At 30.7% G+C, this 18,907-nt stretch overlaps 1 protein-coding gene across 8 annotated transcripts in view; it reads right to left on the bottom strand.

Annotated features, from left to right (window-relative positions):
- Positions 1-549: 549 nt before the first annotated feature.
- Positions 550-18,907, bottom strand: part of sick (sickie) — a 269,698-nt gene continuing 251,340 nt past the window's right edge. For all 8 annotated transcript variants that reach the window (XM_015983908.2, XM_015983904.2, XM_015983903.2 and 5 more), the window contains 8 exons: positions 18,116-18,199; positions 13,758-13,925; positions 10,660-10,908; positions 10,385-10,602; positions 8,250-8,425; positions 7,872-8,193; positions 5,322-5,767; positions 550-1,408 (listed from right to left, as the gene is read on the bottom strand). In XM_015983908.2, the coding sequence (XP_015839394.1) occupies positions 1,017-1,408; positions 5,322-5,767; positions 7,872-8,193; positions 8,250-8,425; positions 10,385-10,602; positions 10,660-10,908; positions 13,758-13,925; positions 18,116-18,199 (2,055 nt within the window). In that variant the 3' untranslated portion in view covers positions 550-1,016. The remainder of the gene's footprint in view (positions 1,409-5,321; positions 5,768-7,871; positions 8,194-8,249; positions 8,426-10,384; positions 10,603-10,659; positions 10,909-13,757; positions 13,926-18,115; positions 18,200-18,907) is intronic.

The following is an 18,907-nucleotide window of genomic DNA, read 5'->3' on the forward strand; positions in this document are numbered from 1 at the left end:
TTGTGATTTTTTTAGTGAAATAATAAAAAATGCGTAAAACTATGCGACAGCGTCATTTAAATACTGATTTTTTGAAAAATCTCTGTTTTCGTGTGATCCCAACACAGTAAAACCTCCGGATAAGCGACACTTCTTCACAACCGACACTTTTGTAAGAACGTAATAAATGCATTGGAAAATAATGTAAAAAAACCTCTCTATAACGGACCCTCTTTTTAGCGGACGCGGGCAAAAAAATTCCCTAATTACCATAACGTTATATAAATTGACCTCTTACAACGGAAAGAGTGGTTGTATAAAAAACAAACATTTGTTTCATGGATGAAAAATTGTATACCTAAGATCCAGAAGTAAATATCGATGAGTGTGTGTAAAATTTTCTAGTTTTGAGAGATCCATTTGTTCATTAAAAAATTTTTTTGTATAAAAAATTCCTACCTCCCATTAGTGGACACCTCTCCACAACGGACAATTAAATATTTCCCATTGGTGTCAGTTGTTGAGAGGTTTTATTAAAACCACTCGTAATACCATAAAAAAAAACAAAAATTTTTGCAATAATTTATTGGCAATTTACAATTTGTATAAAAGTTATTAAAACATTTTACATTATAAATACAATAAACATAGGCATAGAAAATTTCATTCTGTATAAATGTATAATATAAATAACATATTTACACAATTGGTTATCTGACCAGAAAATACTCGTTAAAACACAGACAAAACTAAGAAATATACATACTGTTCTAAAAAAATCCTCTAGAAACAAACATTCGTGTATATTTCTCAAACAAGACAACAAACAGCATTCTGTATAACATTATTACAGGTGAAAAAATGGTGAAGCACTTTGTTATAGTCATTAGGTATTGAATGCTACCATTATACTTACTCATTAATTTTATATAAACCGTTCTACTCATCGTTTTTTGCATTTTTGATTAACAACACACTTGAAAAAATAAAACCAAATCGCCGAACAATTTATATAAAATAGCTTTGATTATCCAATATTAAGAAACACTTTCGGTTCCAACATTGCTCCCATGCGTCAGATTCGAATCCAAACTGTTACAGTCAGAATCATTCGAATGCGGACTCGAATAATTGGCGGCTTCTTGCAAACGCATGAGCATATTTAGCAGAGGGTCGCCTTCATTTTCGGCCTGTGCTGTGGGGCCGCTCTCCAGCCCCACGTCTTTGGCTGTTATGCTCGTGAGGCCTTGAGGGGGCGCCCCCGGCCAGGGGTACGTGTCCAGGACAAACTGCGCCGGGTCCGTCCAGGGGGCCCTCCGCCCGTACAGCTGGAGGCCCTCGCGGGCAGCCTCCCGCAAGTAGGGGGCCAAGGAGTAGTTCCACACGTCTGCGAACCACGCCCGCGCTGCATCCAACTCCAAAGGACAGCCTGAAAATAATAAGCAAATTCAAAAATTATTTTTTATTTTTCAGAGATAAAATAGTTTTAAAAAGGTATTCCTAGTTTTTGTAAAATGTCTTTAATACTCTTTAGAAAGCCTTCGGCCCAGTTACTAGTGCGATGGACTTCAGTTAAATTTTATCGCCCCCATAGTTGCTAAAGTATTGTTTATGTGTTTGTTGTTGCTCTATGTTTTAACATATAGTTAAATACAGGGTGTTTCAGAAATACGTGTGTTAATTTTAACACGTAATAAAACTCATCAAATACAACAACTTTTCTATATAACATTTTGCAAAATTCTTCTTTATAATTTTCACTGTTTTCCTTCTTTCTTTTGTGCAAACGAGCCGGTCAGTGTTTAATATAAATATAAATAATAAATATAATTAGTTTGTATTCATAGGAACAATTTTTATTGTTGTTTTAAATTGTTTAAATTTTCCGTTTCTAGCACAACGGAAATAGTTGGGCTCTCTTATTTTTGAACCATGGGCGGGTACACGTTTTAGTATGTTATCTTTATCCAAATTTTAAGTAAATTTACGAATTTTTTATTGAAAAATCACAAATAGAAAAGATGTTTTCTTTGTTGAGCTCTGTTACCTGTTAAAATTAGGTCACGTATTTCTGATAAACCCTGTATTATGTCCGTTAAATATGTTACTAGAAACTGGACCTTAAAGATTAACCTGACCCAAAAAAAACAAAAGGATAAAAATAAAAATATCTTTCAAGACCCTGTGTGGGTACTGAGACATTATTCAGACAAAAAATAAGAAAATTCAAATCTTGAAAATAAATTCTATATGTACTTATATTAATAATGAATAACCAGGTAACTACTCAAGGTAAAATGTAGATTAAAAAATGACCTGACATGTAAAAAATTGTAGAAAATACCAAAAAAACACCGGTTATAAATTCTGTGGATTTGCAGCATAAATTGAGATTGAAAATTTGTATAAACTTCCATTAACACAAAAAATGTAAGTATTTGAAACAAAATTGAAGATATAACAAATTTGAAGACAGTAACAAGTACAAAGAGATTTCTCAAATTCGTTTTAAAATATTTTTGTACTGAAATTCAATTTTAGAGCTTTAGAAAAATTAATAACACCACATTTGCTTGTATGAGATCAAATGGGTCATAAATTTAGACATTAAAATTAAAAAAAAAATCTTCTGTGTTACAGTAGATCTGAGTGAAAAAGCTAGTGGCAAGAAAACTAGAAAAAAATCACATATTTTTGTCAGGTTGGTATATTTTCATCTTAAGATACAATAGTACGTTTTGGAAAGAGTATATAGAAAATGCATGAAATTTTATACTGGTATTGCTTAGTTTGTGACAGTTTAGGAGACAGTATAATAAGATCAAAACGCGAATATTTTGATATTTAAAGTCTTTTCATTTTATTTTATTTACCATGTCTACAAAGCTGTCATACCGTTAATGACTAAAAAAATTTAAAATCACTTTAGAACAGAAATTATAATTATTATTTAGTGTTATCTAACAATACATTTAAACTTTATGCTTGTCGGGTTGGTAACGCTAAATTTGGGACCATAAGGGGAAAACTGTCAAAAATGAGCTTTCCATACAACTTTAAAAAGGTAATTTTACCATATTCTGAATAAAATTGGAGTAAAAAAATTGGCATCATTTATGAATTTATGATCAAGAACCTGAGAAAATAGGTAAAGAAACTGTAATTATGAACAAAATTTTCCAGTCATTTTAAATTCTTATATCAGTGGCATCGCTAAATCTAACTTGAATAAATTCACCAGATTACTAGTATTCAATAACTCTAATAACTCTACAGTTTCCAGAAATGACTAAAATCGTTGCAAGATAAATAAAATATTCTGATGAGTTGACATTATTCTTGTCAGGTTGCTATGTTCCTACCTAAGAGTTTTAGAAAGAATATAAAAAAGTGCACGAAATTTTAATTTTTTTGTTGCCAGGTTGGTAAATTTAAATTGTTAAGGAGAAAACTATCAAAAATGTATTTCTACATCCAACTTTAAAAACATAATATTACCAGATTTCAAACAATATTGGAGCAATGGTATACAGGGTGTATCATCAGAAATACCTGTTTTAATTTTAACAGGCAACAGAACTCAGCAAAGAAAACATCTTTTCTATTTGTAATTTTTCAATAAAAAATTCGCAAATTTACTTAAAATTTTGAAAAGGATAACAACTGAAACGTATACCCGCATATGGGTGCAAAAATAAAAGAGCGGAACTATTTTCGTTATTATAGAAACGGACAATTTAAACAATTTCAAACATCAATGAACATTGTTGCTATGAATACAAGTTAATTATTAAACAGTGACCGGTACTTTTGCACAAAAGAAAAGAGGGAAACAGAGAAAATAACAAATAAGAATTTTGCAAAACGTTGTTTCGAAAAGTTGTTTTGTTTGATGAGTTTTATTACGTGGTAGAATTAACACACGTACCCTGTATTATTATATGAGTTGTACATACAAGACAATCTGTTGTCGAATGAAAGGGTTTGGAAGTAGTTCGACAAGATGTCTTTTATAACGAGTGTAATATGCTATTTTTTCTATGTCGCCTTTATTCTTTAATTTTTTTGTATTTAAATCATTTACTAATGACCTAGTAACTTTTGAGATCTTGAATTGGTAATCATAACGTATGAGATGAAATGACAGTTTTTAATTAATAATTAATAGTTACGTTCAAATAGAAATAGAAAAAATAAGTTGTTACCATTTTATTATGTCACGAACCTCAAAAGTTGGGTAAAGAAAATAGAAACATTTTCTAATGATGTTTTAAACGTTAAACTGTGAGATAGCTTTAAAACTATTAATAAAGGCAAGAAACATTAACCTTTTATGTTGTTGTTATTAAAAAAAATAACAACTACAGACTGATCCAGAAATACTGAGTCTGTTGGCAACACATTTGAAAGTATTTGTGCTCATAATTTGAAACATTGCAACCGAATTCAATTTTTCTTGACAATTATTTGACGTATTTGACACAAGATTGTTAAATTGTTGTTAGCTGGAGGAGAACTCCATTGGTATCCTTAAAAATTTAAGTCCAGTGTTGCCAACAGACTCAGTATTTCTGGATCAGTCTGTATTATACTACTATTACTATTTTTAGTAGGTTGGTATCGCTGAGTTTGAGACATTTTAGGAAACAATTTATCAAAACGTAAATATTTTGATATTTGAAGTTTTTTTATTTTATTTGTAAGTTTAATAAACAAAAAAATGTTTAAAACATTTCAGAACACAACAAAATTAGATCAAACAATTATTTAAACTTTATGATTGGTACAGCAAAATTTAGACTTAGGTGAAAACTCTCAAAAAAAGTTTTACATCTAACTGTAAAAACATAATTCTGAATAATATTGTAGTAAAAAAAATGGCACCAGTTTATTATCAAGAAAATAAGGTAAAGAAATTATTATCAAGACCTACTCTTGGTTCACTTCTATAAAAACCATCGTGGTACAAATGACTAACCTGTTACCATGACAACTCATATAAAAGTGAATGAATGCCAAGTGTACTCTAGTTGCACCACAATGGTTTTTAGGAAAGTGAACCGACTGTAAATTTTCTGAGAATGTTAAACATTATTCTTCTCAGGTTGGTATCGCTAAATATGAGCCACTTTATTTTATTTTGTTTTATTGCAAAATCAGCGACTTCTATGAAAATTTAACTTTAAAAACATAAAATTACCAGATTCGAAACACTTTAAAAGTGGTAAAAACAGTTGGCACCATTTGTCGTTGAGTTTTGTTGTTTTTTGTTGGTATCACTAAGTTTGTGACAGTGACAGTTGTGACAAATTCACTAAATATTGGGTAAAAACCCGACTTACTCAGAAACAGTCTCGGTCCAATGGCCACATCCCCCGAGCTGTGCGTCTCTAGAAAAGCATTCAGGTGTTGCCAAACTCTTGGAAGCCACCCCAGAATAGCCGCCAGTTCGGGTTGGGGCCCTTGTTCGAGCTCCAAAGTGGCGAGTCTTCGTCGGAGGACTCTACCAAGAAGACCTCGAGCCGGTTCCATATGGGGGGCTACCAACACCCATCGGAAGCCGTGTTGGAGTTGGAGACTGGTGGCAGAACAGGCCGACTGGGCCATGGTCCCCAAAAGACAAGGTAAGTTGCGAGGGAGGGATCCCAAGGCGTCTGCCAAAGGACCGGCTTTGTGCAAATTGTCCAAAACGACGACGCAAGGAAGGACACTGTTGTCCCCAGCGGCCGCTTGCTCGCTCAAGTGCGATAGATACTGGCGGAGTTCTTTTGCTGACTTATTATCGACACTGCAACAATTTTAAATATGAATATTTTCCTGTTTTAAGTGATAAAAAGTCTGTTTTTTCTAAACAAGAGTGCCTGTATTCCCAAATTTCCCCTGACCATAGAAAAATTTCAGCAGGTGTAAGAAAATTTTCTACCAAAACACAAAAAATAATTACAATAATGATACGAAAAATGAAAATTTAATAGGTAATATATTTCACATTTTACGTTGATAAATCTGTAACCATAATTTTTTTTATTTTTCTAAAAGAATCATAGTTTCGGAAGTCACAATAATTTTCCATTTTTACAAAAAAAAAGAAATTGATATAAAAGATTTGTAGTATTTTTAAATAGGTAATTGTCTATTTATGAGAAAAATTTTGTGGTAATCGATTTGAAATTGTGCAAATAATCTGAATAATACAATTTGGTCCAAAAGATTTTTACTTATCCGCCAATAAAAAAAATCAAGGTCACAATAACACAAAATTTATGTCAGAGGTATACCTATTTGATGTAAAATTGTTCTTATGAGATTCGTTGTTTTGGAGATATTAGACGAAATACAGTCTATTTCATTACATTAATTAAAATCGAAGCGTCGCTAAAAATATAAAGCTTATTTACATCCCTGCCTTCAACAACCAACAACAATTTCCTCCGTGACTTTTAACTAGTATCTATTTGTAAAAAAAAAATGGCAATCGTGTCACAATTCTGAAAATAATTCGAATAATTTAAAAATTTGATCAAAAAAAATTACTTATCTGCCAAAAAATCAACAAGATCACAGTAACCCAAAATTTATGTCAAAAGTTCGCTTATTGGTGTAGAATTAAGTGAGGATTCTAAATCTCTCCTCATTTTTGTTACAACATTCGTAGTTTTGGAAATATTAAACAAAATACGATCGATTTCAATTAATCCAATCTACAAAAAAAATGAAATTAATTTGAAACGACTTATAAAACTTTCAACTAGTTACTTATCTATTTCTGAACAAAATTTGGTGACAATCTTGTCAAAATTGTGCAAATAATTCGAATAAAACAATTTAGTCATAATTTTTATTTACTTATGTACCAATAAAAAAATCATCAAGATCAGAATAACTAAAAATGTATGTAAAATTGTCTGAGGAATCCAAATCTGTCCTCATTTTTCTTATGAGATTCGTAGTTTTGGAGATATTAAACCAGTTACGATCGATTTCAATTATCCCATTCTTCAAAAAAAAAAAAAAATTAAAATTAATAAATAAATTGATTTAAATCTAAAACACTTTTAACTAGTTGATTATCTACTTTGAGCAAAAATTTATGGCAACCGAGTCACAATTCTGAAAGTAATCCGAATAATACAATTTGGTCAAAAAAAAAGTTTACTTATCTGCCAATGAAAAAAGTAAAGATCACAATAACGAAAAATGTATGTCAAAAATATGCCTATTGGACGGAAAATCGTCTGACGTTCCAAATCTGTCTTCAGTTTTGTTGTAAGATTTGTAGTTTTGGAGATATTAGACAATTCATTTTTTCCATTCTACAAAAAAAAATTGAAATTGATCTAATTTTATATTTCTGAGCAAATTTTGGTGACAATCTATTCAAAATTGTGCAAATAATTCAAATAAAACAACTTGGTCATAATTTTTATAACGACTTGTAGCACTTTCATCTAGTTAATTATCTATTTCTGAGCAAAATTTTGTGGCAGTCGAAGTCAAAATTGTGCAAATAAGCCGAAAACCAAATAATTTGGCCAAAAAATTTTTTTACTTATCTGCCAAAAAAATTACCAAGATAGAAATAATCAAAAATTTATGTCATCAGTATGCCTATTTGACATCAACAAATTGTCTGAGTATTTTAAATATGTCTTTATTTTTGTTGTACAATTCGTAGTTTTGGAGATACTGAACGAAAAAACCATCAATTTGAATTTTTCGCTAAACGGCCAATAAGGAAGGCATTGGAGCTAGCGTTTGTTTAGTTTCAAGTTGCTGACCTACCCCAATAACTCAATAACTACATCACATCTATAGCGCGTTTTATTAAAAACAAATAACTTTGTTTATTGTTACAATTAAAAAATTGATTAAAAAAAAACAGAAAAACTTACTTAAAAGTTGCCACGGCTTCGGCCGGATCCCTCCCTTGTGCTTGTGCGTGAAACTCTGCAAGTCTCGTGGCTAGATGTGTCTTTCCCGTGCCGGGGGCCCCACACAAGACAAGCCTCCGGTGCTCTGACAACAACGAAACCAGTCTTTGTGCCACTCCTTTTGGTATAAGTGCTTCGAAAGCTAAGGCAGCGATGGGTTGCAGTACAACGTGTAAAGTTGAGACTCTTCCAACAGCGTATCCGACTGGCAGGAGGTCAGGGGGGCCCGAATCGGGCTTTCTTTCGGCTTCCCCCAGCTTATAACTAGCAATAGAATCACTTCCTGTAAAAAATTTTTGTTTGGTGGCTTTTTTAAAGGTTTTTTGAGTCGTGTTTTACCCAATCCTAGCCCTCCACCTGGATCTAGCCTTGCCACGTGTTGCTTGAAGGCTCTTCTGACTGTGTTGTCCAATTGGGCCCAAGAACACGAAGCGCCTATGTTTGTATGTGCGATGGATATTTCCGTAATTGCGTTTTCGCCAATTCCGTCGTAACTGTAATGGTCGTCGTAATACCTGTAATAAATTATAATAATGATTAAATTAATAATGATAGCTCCTATGGTTAAAGAAAAAGTACATACACAAATAAAGCGTAACAACTGGTGGAATAAAGAATGTGAAAAACTGAAAAAAGAAGCAAGGGATAAATAGAAAAAAGAATAGAAAAAAGGCGTAGGTACAAAAACAATATCTGGAAGCAAGAAAATTTTATAAGAAAAAATGTGCAAGAAGTAAACAAAAGGAAATTAGAACAGAGTCAGAGGTGTGGAAATTTATAAATAAAGAAAAAAAAAGTAAAGACAAAATAAACGAAAATACAGGGTGATTCTTTTGAAGCCTTCATTGAAAACTTTTTAACTTCTAACATAGCTAGAGCTTTAAAATTGTGTATACGATCCAAAATATCTATTGACCAGTTCAACTAAATTATTATCAAAATGGCTGAGCTTCCGGAATTACAAAACATTGGCGCCAAGTTTGTAATCTTAAATAGTAACCACACATTTTTTTGCATATTTGAATTCAACTTTTAAAGCTGAGTAAAATTTACCCGAGTTGTTGGTACCTAGGGTTGGTACTCTGTTACACTTTTTGACATATGTCAATTTCTTGGTTAAAATTTTTATTTGCAAGGGTTTTTAGATATCACAGCCCTTGAACTGTCAAAATTCATGGCTAGTATGATTTTTTCAAAATAGGTATTAAAAAAGTGCTATAACTTAGTTTTTTCAAATGGAACGACCCTATTTTCTTCTTTAGTTATCTCTTACAGTTTTTGAAAAAAATCACAAAAAACGGATTTTACTTCGTAATTTTCATAATTAATCAAGTAGACCTTGCAAAATGGTTAACAATTGTAAAATGTCAATATTTTATTTAGTTTTTAGCTGGTTCGTTATCGAGTAAGCAGTAAAAAAAATATTTAATTACGGTTTATTATTACTTAGTAGTAACTTAGTTATCTGTCTGCCATCGAATTTTAAACATCTTGAATGATGTTTCGATAATCAAATGTTTTTCGATAATCAAATCGAACATTTTTTTTAATTAATAGCACAATTTTATCGGATCTTTTCAAAGTATACTTGTTAAAAAATGAAAATAATGAGCTAGAATTCAGTTTTTTGCGATTATTTCAAAAACTATAAGAGAGAGATATAAAAGATGTTAATAAAAGTCTGCATAAAAATTGATGTTCTTTTGATTGCCATTGAACGGTCGTTGACAAAACGGTCGTTATATTTGAAAAAAACTGTTATAATCATTTTTTAATCATTTTCAAAAAATCATACAAAAATTATACAATTGTCAATCCTGGAGCTTTGAGAAGACCCTTCGAACCTTTGGCTATCAAATGCAAAAAAAATATTCTTTTATTTTAAAGGAATCACAAGCTGTGATATTTTAAATAAACCCCTGCAAATGAAAATTTGTATAAAAAAGTTAACAAACGTCAAAAACTATGACTGCTAAGTAATAACAACTAGAGTACAATTGACTCAGTTTCAAGAGGCGAATTCAAAAATGCAGTAAAAATAGGTGGTTACTATTTACAATTTCGAAATTGGCGCCAATTTCTCGTAGTTCCGGAAATTCAGCCATTTTAAAAATAATTTAGTTGAACTCAGAATGGTGGATCTGGATTGTATATAAAATCTTAAAGCTCCTAGCTATGTTAGAAATTTAAAAGTTTCTAATGTAGGTCCTAAAAAAAATCAGCCTGTAGAAAAATTGAAAGGATGAGATTAAGGAGAAGAACACTGGAAGATGAACTGAAACTGAGAGATTTGGATATAGATAAACAGGAAAGAATATCATCCATACGAGAAAATATGCCCTGCCTATTAACAATGAATTCCCAAATACTTAAGTAAGATGAAAAGTAAAAATAAGAAAAAAAAAGATGTGGAAATGAGGAAAGGGAGATGGTAGAACATCGTTTCGAATAATAATGATAACACAAATGCTTACTTTTCGAAACTGTGGGGTTGCCCCAAGTAGACATTTATGGCCACTCTTTTCCCGTCCTGTTCGGGCTCAGGGGGCGGCTCCTCTGTGGGGATCAGGTCACTTAGGGCGTCTATGCTATTTGTGCTTCTGGTGTCCGGTAATTCGCTAGGCATGTTTGTTGCTCCGTTGACCATCCGTTGTAGCCGTTCATTGTTTTGCTTAAGACTAAGCATTTCGCTCTGTGAATTTTTGAAAAATTGACTTAGTTTGTTTGAGTGATGACTGATGCGACTTACTCTCATTTTCATCACAGTGTCTTTCAGACTTTCTAGCTGATGGGCGGAACTTAAGGCTTCAAGACGAATGTCGGTTAGGACGAGGTCTTTCTCTCGAAGTTGTTTTTGTAATTCGGCGACTTCTTGGCCAGGGTCGGTTGGGGCTGGGGGTGGAGGACTGTGTTGGCGTTCGTTTTCACCTTCGCTTTGGCATTGGACTTTTGTTACTTTGGCATTACGGGAGAAGGCTTTCGTAAAAGAGCTACGCAACTGGAAAGGAGAGAGAATCATCTTAAAAATTAGCAAAATATAGTCAAATTTCTGATCTGGTGTTTTCTTGTTTTTGTAATGCAATTCGTAGAGTTTTTTTCGGTGTTATCTTTTATCCTTTTTTTAATTTTGGAATATATATAAATAGTTACGAGAGAAGGTTTTCGTAAGAACCTACACGTCAACTGGAAAACCAAAAACCTTTTCGCTTTCGGATATCAATTACTTAATTACTAATTACTGACCTAAAGATATGGACACTCTTTTAATTGTAGACATTAGTGAAAACTGAAAATCTGTGACTTATAAGAGAAGGATTTTGTAAAAGTTCTGTGGATCAACAGGAAAAAAGAAAAATCCTCTTCCTTCTGCTTATCCGCAGAATTTTGTTAAGTATCTTGAACTATAGACAGATACATAGATACTTTTTTAAATTTAGAAATAAACGACGAGATAAATAAATAACTAAATAAATCACGAGAGACGGTTTTTAAAAGATGTGCTCGACTGGAAAAGAGAATTAAAATTCCTTTTTTCGATTTTGCTTATCAGCTCCTAGTTTACTACACAAAATTTTGGGGATTTGAAATAATAGACTTAAAACACAGGTAACTCCTAAAAATATCAAACTGAAAATTCACTGTATCTCGAGAGAAAAACTTTTTTGCAAATTCTCGACTTTTTCAGAAGATGTAAAGATCTAAGAGATCATATTGTTTTACAATTCCAATTCAGAGGTTCTGAGAAAAAGTATGTAGCTGTCCGATATGATTTTTTTGTACAGATTAAATAAACTATACAGGCTGATTTAAAAGTACAGTAAAATCTCTCTAAGGGACATCAAATTGAATTGAAATTTGAAATTTTGAAGTTACTTTTTTGATGCTTCAGATCATATTTTTTTGACTTTACCGCAATAACGTCAGCTCTTGCAATATTAAACAAATACCTGTTGAAAAAAATCAACAATTAATGTCTAATGATGTGCAAAACAATTAAAAAACTTGTAAATTCCACATAGTAGTAAACAAAGGAGCAACATTGCAAGGAAAACTAATTAAAAAATATATTTAAAAAAGTTGCTCGAAAAAAAATTGACATCATTTTTGTGCTTAACTAAGCTTCTTTTATCACCATACGGGAGATTGTTCTTTTTTGAATCACCCTGTATAAAAATTAATGTTTTCTATCATAAATTAAATTTTTTAAAAAATCTAATTTTTGTGGAGACTTTGCAGTAGTTTCTTTATAAAACTAGAAGGAATGTTTTTTTATTAAAGCATAAATAACAAAAAACATTTTATTTATTCTTGCTTTAAGTTTAATGTAAAATTTCCTTAAATTATCTGACGATCTTGAATACAAATACATATAATATTTGTCATGTAAAGTTATCAGGAAGCAAAAGAAGATACTAGGAATTCATTAAAACAAGATAAAAATCTAAAAAAAAATTGAAGGGTCAAATGCCTTTCACACGTTATTATATTTCTGGAAATCTTATCATAATTATTTCATTATTGTGAGCCTTGTTACGATAATTTTGTTTTTGTTAGTACCCTAAAATTTTTCGTTCAGGTTTTAATATCTTAATTTATTTCCTCTCAATAAGCTGTCGATTTTGAGTTAAAATAGAGACAAATCTATCTCAAAATCACTGATAAATAAAAAACCGAATTTCTGAGTAACGTCAACATTTTTACTATATTTCTCTTAAAAAAGTAGGAGGTGTAAGTTGCAATATGGGCATGAAACAACGTTCCTCTGGTGTTACCATAATGTTATAGTTATTAACAGTACGAGTGCGAAAACACCAGCTTAAACTTAGAGGGCTGTCGTTATGCAACGAGCGTATGCGAGATACGTTGCGATGGGAAGCGTGTTTTAAAATAGTGAAAACACGTTGCTATGGGAAACGTGTTTTAAAATAGTGTTTACAATTTAGGATTCAGATATTAAAAAGAAGGCTTAAAATGTTACCAACAAAAAAAGTTATTTAAAGATCTTGACCTACTATCTCATCATCTTGAGCTCTTATTTACTTACTGTTATTTTGGTATTTTTAAAGAAATGTTTCCAGTAATTTAAAATTATTATTTTTTTAATCTTAAATCCCTTTTTTTGAATAACAAATTACCTACTCTGTGTTTAGAGCTTTTTAGTGTCTGACAAGATATTCTTTAGGTCCGTAAGTAAATGAAGGTTGCCTACGTTTTGAGCAGTTTGAACTTTTATTTGGAGAATTTTTTTCCAAAATTTAATACTTTTCCTCGAGTTCTTGCTGAAAGGATAATTTTTCGTGCCGATTCTTATTTTGAATAAATAATTACTTAATCACAGTTGGAAAAAAGTTAATTTGTGTCCATTTTTTAATTACAGTGTTTATTTTTTGAACATTTAGCCAAAACCTAAGTGGTTCATTTTTTAATATAAGTTTTGTGTGTAATTTGCCCTCCATTTTTTTTGAAATCAAATTACGAAATACCAACACGGAAGCGGCAAAACTAAAAAGATAAAGATAATTACACTAATGGAGTTAATGAACCCGAATATTAAATGAAGAATTAGTTTGAATAAGTAATGAGATGGCATGTTAAAACATTTTTTTTGATTAGAGGAGATAATAATACACAAATCCTAAATTAAAGTAGAAGGAAATTTTGTTGTCATTGCTGAAATATTTGTTGTCAGGGTTGAGTGTGACGTCAAAACTACTCAGCTGTGTTCCAGTAGTAAAAACAGAGATAACAAACCAAAACATTGAAATTGTTACGCAACAGTTTATCTAACGAGCATTGTAATTCCTAATTAGATAAAGGTCACGTTCGGTCGCGATAACATCCACTTACCCATCCCTTTTTCTTCTTCTTCTCGTGCTTATCCAGACTACAAGCTGATGATAGACTTGATACACTATCAGAGGACGGTTGTCTTGCTAATCCCGTTCCAATCCCGGCTTGTATCGACTGGGCCCTCAAAGCTTCCATTGCAGTTTTCAGCTCAGCCAATTCAGAATCCTGAAAAATATTTTTTTTATTGGTAATCGTAATGTATTTTGCTTATTTCATACACGCGCGTTTTTTAAAGTGTCCATGGCAACATCAATAACCCAAGAAACGTGAAGATAAATGGCAACTATTTAATTATTTTTTTATTATAATGACCATCAATTCCATGACAACGAAAGGTATACTGATCTCACATTACATTATTTCCAATTTTTGTAATATTAATATCAGTATTTATGATTTCAAAGTGTACTAAAAAAATATAATAACGTAAAGTATTCGTGGATATCTGGTCTTTAAAACACTTGTTCTATTTCGAGCACTCCGGCTATGCCGACGTGCTCAAAAAATCACGCGTGTTTTAAAGACCTCAATATCCACTTATACTTTAATTTACTATACTTCTCATAACGGGAATTTTTCTCAGAATTTCGAGTATCGTTACATTGAGAAAATAATCAAAAGATGACTGGTGGGTATTTAGGATAAGAAAGAAATAACGCTGGGTCATCATGAGTGGAGGAAAATTAATCTGTTAAAGACGATTTCGAACAAAAGCTGCACAATAGAGGATTGGAAGATTGGGCTTCTTTGTGTTTCGTGTAGTCACTTTTGTAATTTGGCTGAAGCCAAAAGAATGTTTTTTTTCTGTAAATTATACGTCGTAAGACATATACCATATGCCTTCTTGCAATTTGCATAAAGAAGGTGAAATTATTTATGCGTTTTGCTGTTTGAAATGTGTCGGGAAAAATAATAGTGATCAAAGAATGCAATTAATTATTCATAATTACTGCAAATTCCTCACGTTTCATTTAATTCAATTTGTGCTACAAAACGCGGGTTTTTCTAATTAAATCAGATTATTAATTAATGAATAATAGTTTTTTTAATTGCCAGGTGGATACCACGGCCACCATATTTACCTATTTTGCAATGTATATTTATAACAGCTGTTTTTCTGTTTTTTTCTGTCTAAACCCCACACTTGTATTGGTAGTGCTAATAATGATAGTCATCTAAAAATTTGTATACAACCATATTTTATAGGTCCTGCTTAATGACAATAGTTTCAAGATGGTGACACTTCCGGATATACCGGAAGTTGCTATCAACTTCCTTATTTTAAATGGAAAGCTATATTTTTAATGCGTTATTGGATTACTAGAATTATTCTAAGATAGTTTTCATAAGCTTCCCCTAAATTTAACCGATTTAATCGTTTACGAAATATTTAGGGTTTTTAAAATTTTTTTTGGATTTGCTCCTTCCAGTTCAAAAATCAATAACTCGGCCATTTTTAAAAATTTGGAAATATTTTTAACTCATTTGAAAGAGGAAGCCTTTGGTGTTTTTAAATTTCTAAAAAAGAATAACAATCCCCAAATGTTTAAAGTTAAGTTTTCAGAATTTTAAACACCCATAACTCAATTTTTTCAAATGAAATGACACAAGTTTTATTTCATTAAATCGTAGAAAATTTAATTCTGCATCGATCTGTATTAGCATTTCATATATGTTTAATGGTTTTCAAGTTGTTTAATTAGAAATGTTTTTATGGCAAACTATGCAAAAATGCTGTGGTTAGTAAGAAATTTTGTACAATGTCAAAAAAATAACATAACATGAAAATTATCACAGATATGTATAGGGATTGCTAATACAGATCGATGTAGAAAGAAATTCTCCCCCATCTAGTAAAATAATAATTGGGACATTACATTCAAAAATTAAGTTAAGGGTACTTGAAGTTGTACAAAATAACCTTAAAATTTTTGGGTTCATTAACTTTTTTTGCAATTTTGAACACACTAAAGAACATATGTAGGCTTTCTCTTTTAATTCTCCAAATATGATTTCGAAATCTTTAAAACTAAGAAAGTTACCAATTTTTTAAATGACAGGCAAAAAAATCCAAAAATTTTCAAAAAATTCTTAAATATCTTGAAAACGGTTAAAGTTAGATATAGGAAAACATTATAAAAACGGCCTTAACGTAACTTAGCTAATGCAACTAATGTATTTAAAATTTTAATTGAGAAAATTGATTCGGTATAACCAGAAGCGCCGCCATCTCGAAAATATTTTCATTGAGCAGAACTCAAAGGATTATAGCTGAGTACCAACTTTCAAATAAAGATTTTTATTAGAACTTTCAATACTTTAATGTGGTGTTTTGACGGAACAGGCTGTATAACTTTCAACGATTGTCTCACTTTCTTAGTCTTGAGTTGCTTAATTATCTTGGTCATTAGCTAAATCAATGTCATTAATTTTAAGTTTCCGGATGACCTCACTTTTGACAAAATTAACATTTCTATTAACCGATTTTCTATATTCCAAAGTAAAATCATTCGTATTATAAATAAATAAGTTTTTTTTGCTAAGGTATTGAAATTATTAGTTGTACGTATGTAATAATAATGATCACAATTCAATAAATAAAAAATTAGATTATATAACGGTCTCAACATTCCCAATAAAATCAACAGGAACGTAAATCTTTTTTTGTGCACTCTACAAAACAGAAATGTAACGAAAGAAACCACAGATTCTTTAAAATAGGATATTTTATTAATAGTAACGCAAAAGTTGTTAAGGTTTTCCTGTTTTTGAATAGATTTGTTTTTTTTAATGTTGTAAAGTACATTATTTTTTTAGGATGGCATTGTTTCAGCTTTGAATAAACCAGTCTTTCTCAAAGTTTGTCTTTATTTTAATTAAGAATTTTAGTTTTTCTGTAGATCTTAACGCAATATTATTTCAACAATATTTTATGGTTGTTTTTGGATTTGCAAAAACAATTTCTGGATAATTGATATAAACATCGATTACCGCAAAACTATTAGAAAAAGTAAAACTATTTTAATGTAAGTCTATGTAAAACGCTCTGGGGAATCGATTGCCATCGAGAAAATCGTCAACTCTTACTAAGTTATGATTTTTCTTCAATTTCAACAAAGTTCTTTTTTGGGAAAACAGATTATTAAAAGAGTTTGCCAACGACAATAAACTTAATGAGGTTACGTCTAATCGTTTAGGAGTTTTTTGAATATTTGAACATTATTTAATTCTTTCAGAATGGCATTATTCAGCTTTAAAAGAACCAACCTCTCTCAAAGTTTGATTCACATTTCTCTAAATTATTATTATCAAATAATCTTGAGTTAAATTATCGAAATATTTTTAGAGAATGTAAAGACATTAAGAGAAACAAGAAAAAACCTACAAGATTCTTTGAATGTAGATAAAAATCGCAAACAAGGAAGAATGCGTTTATTTTGATTAAGATTTTTAGTTTTTCTGGAGGGTTGAACGCAAAATTTCACCAATATTTTACGTTTGTTTTTGCATTTCAGGATAATTTTAGGATAAAATGCGTGGTACAAGATCTAAAATCTTAATTTGCTATTTTATCACAATTATCTGGTGGTTTTGAAAATACAAAAATTATAAACTTAATAATGTCTTCGAAAACAGAAACAAGATTTTTTTAATTTTACGTTTTTCTGAAATTCTTAAAAAACGATTTACTCTACAATATTTAGGTTCTTTTTAAGAGAATTAGTACAATTAGTAGAATTATTGGAAGATGTTGATGAATCGAAATCACAAAAAAATTGAGACAAAGTTCTTTTATTTTTATTAAAATTTTAAAAATTTTAAAGATAGTATGTAACCTGACAACTCATCTCTTGAGTGTATATTTACTGTTATTTTTGTAAAAAGTTTCAAGATTACGAATATAAATAATTTTGACTGTCCTATAATTAATCTCTGTTTAAGATTTTATAAAGAGTATAATTTTTTCTTACAAATTTTAGCTTTTTTGAAACCTAAAAGTTTTTAAGTCAGTTTGGCATATTTACAAAAATAGGAATACTTTCATACAATTTTTAAAGGCAACACAAAATGCAAATGTAAAAAAAGAAACTCAAAGAACTGTAAATTACTAAGAAATAATTCTTAGATCCATTTTTATAAAAAAAATCAACTTAAGTGTTGTATTAATTGATTACTGTTAATTTACATTTCACCTTGTAATGTAAATTACATCAGGCACTCGAATCTTCTAAGAATCAATAAACGATGATGATTTCATGACCAATTTCTCAAAAACTCGTTTTTCGCTCTTTAGATGATTAATTTATAAATTCCATGTAACTTAAAAAAATTTGAAAAATTGGTTCAAAACTCACCTTTTTCTCGGCTGTGGCCGTGAGATGTTGCAGTCTTTGCGTCATAGAAGACAGACTTTGCTCGAACGCCGAAACCACATGAGCCTGCAAGAAAAATTTTCATGTCAATTGAAAAAAATCCAGACATGTGTACAGTCAACAAAGTATTCAATTCCGTCACTTCTCCATAAACAACGATGATACCAGCTATAAAATGTCATTAAACAAGTTTTATATTCACGATTTGTTTCATCCAGAAAAAATCATCGACGGAAATGTACCACGACCCAGTTTACTAACTAATAGTAGTTCATAAATTTTAATAACGTGAAGCAATAAATAATAAAAAAACTAGGTGAAACAATCTGTTGACACCGAATCTGCACTGAATTATTTATTGGTTAAAAGTGCGCAACTACGAGGTGTTGACTTTTTTCACTTAAAAGGAGTGACAATTATTAATAACACGAGTAACATGGTAGCTTCTTTTTCGTGTTGAAATCCGAGATGTGGGTGCTTGAGTTACAAAACAAAACTTGTCAAGGATAAAAACATTTCATAATTGATTACATGGCGACTAGTTTGGACACAGAAATTATTTTTGGTGAAAAACGTAAATAAACGACTTGCTGAAAATTTAACTATGTCATAAAAGCTAACGAGCTCTTTTAACACTGCTATTTTGTTAAATTTAGATTAGTTACGGTTAGTAAAATTGTATAGCCTGGGTTGGGCCACCAAAGTTGTTCTAACAGAATTAGAAGTGATTGATTAACTACTTTTCTCAATCAATTAAAATTAATTGTGATTTGA

The sequence above is a fragment of the Tribolium castaneum genome, chromosome 7, assembly GCF_031307605.1.
Source record: "Tribolium castaneum strain GA2 chromosome 7, icTriCast1.1, whole genome shotgun sequence".
NCBI classification, from domain to species: domain Eukaryota; kingdom Metazoa; phylum Arthropoda; class Insecta; order Coleoptera; family Tenebrionidae; genus Tribolium; species Tribolium castaneum.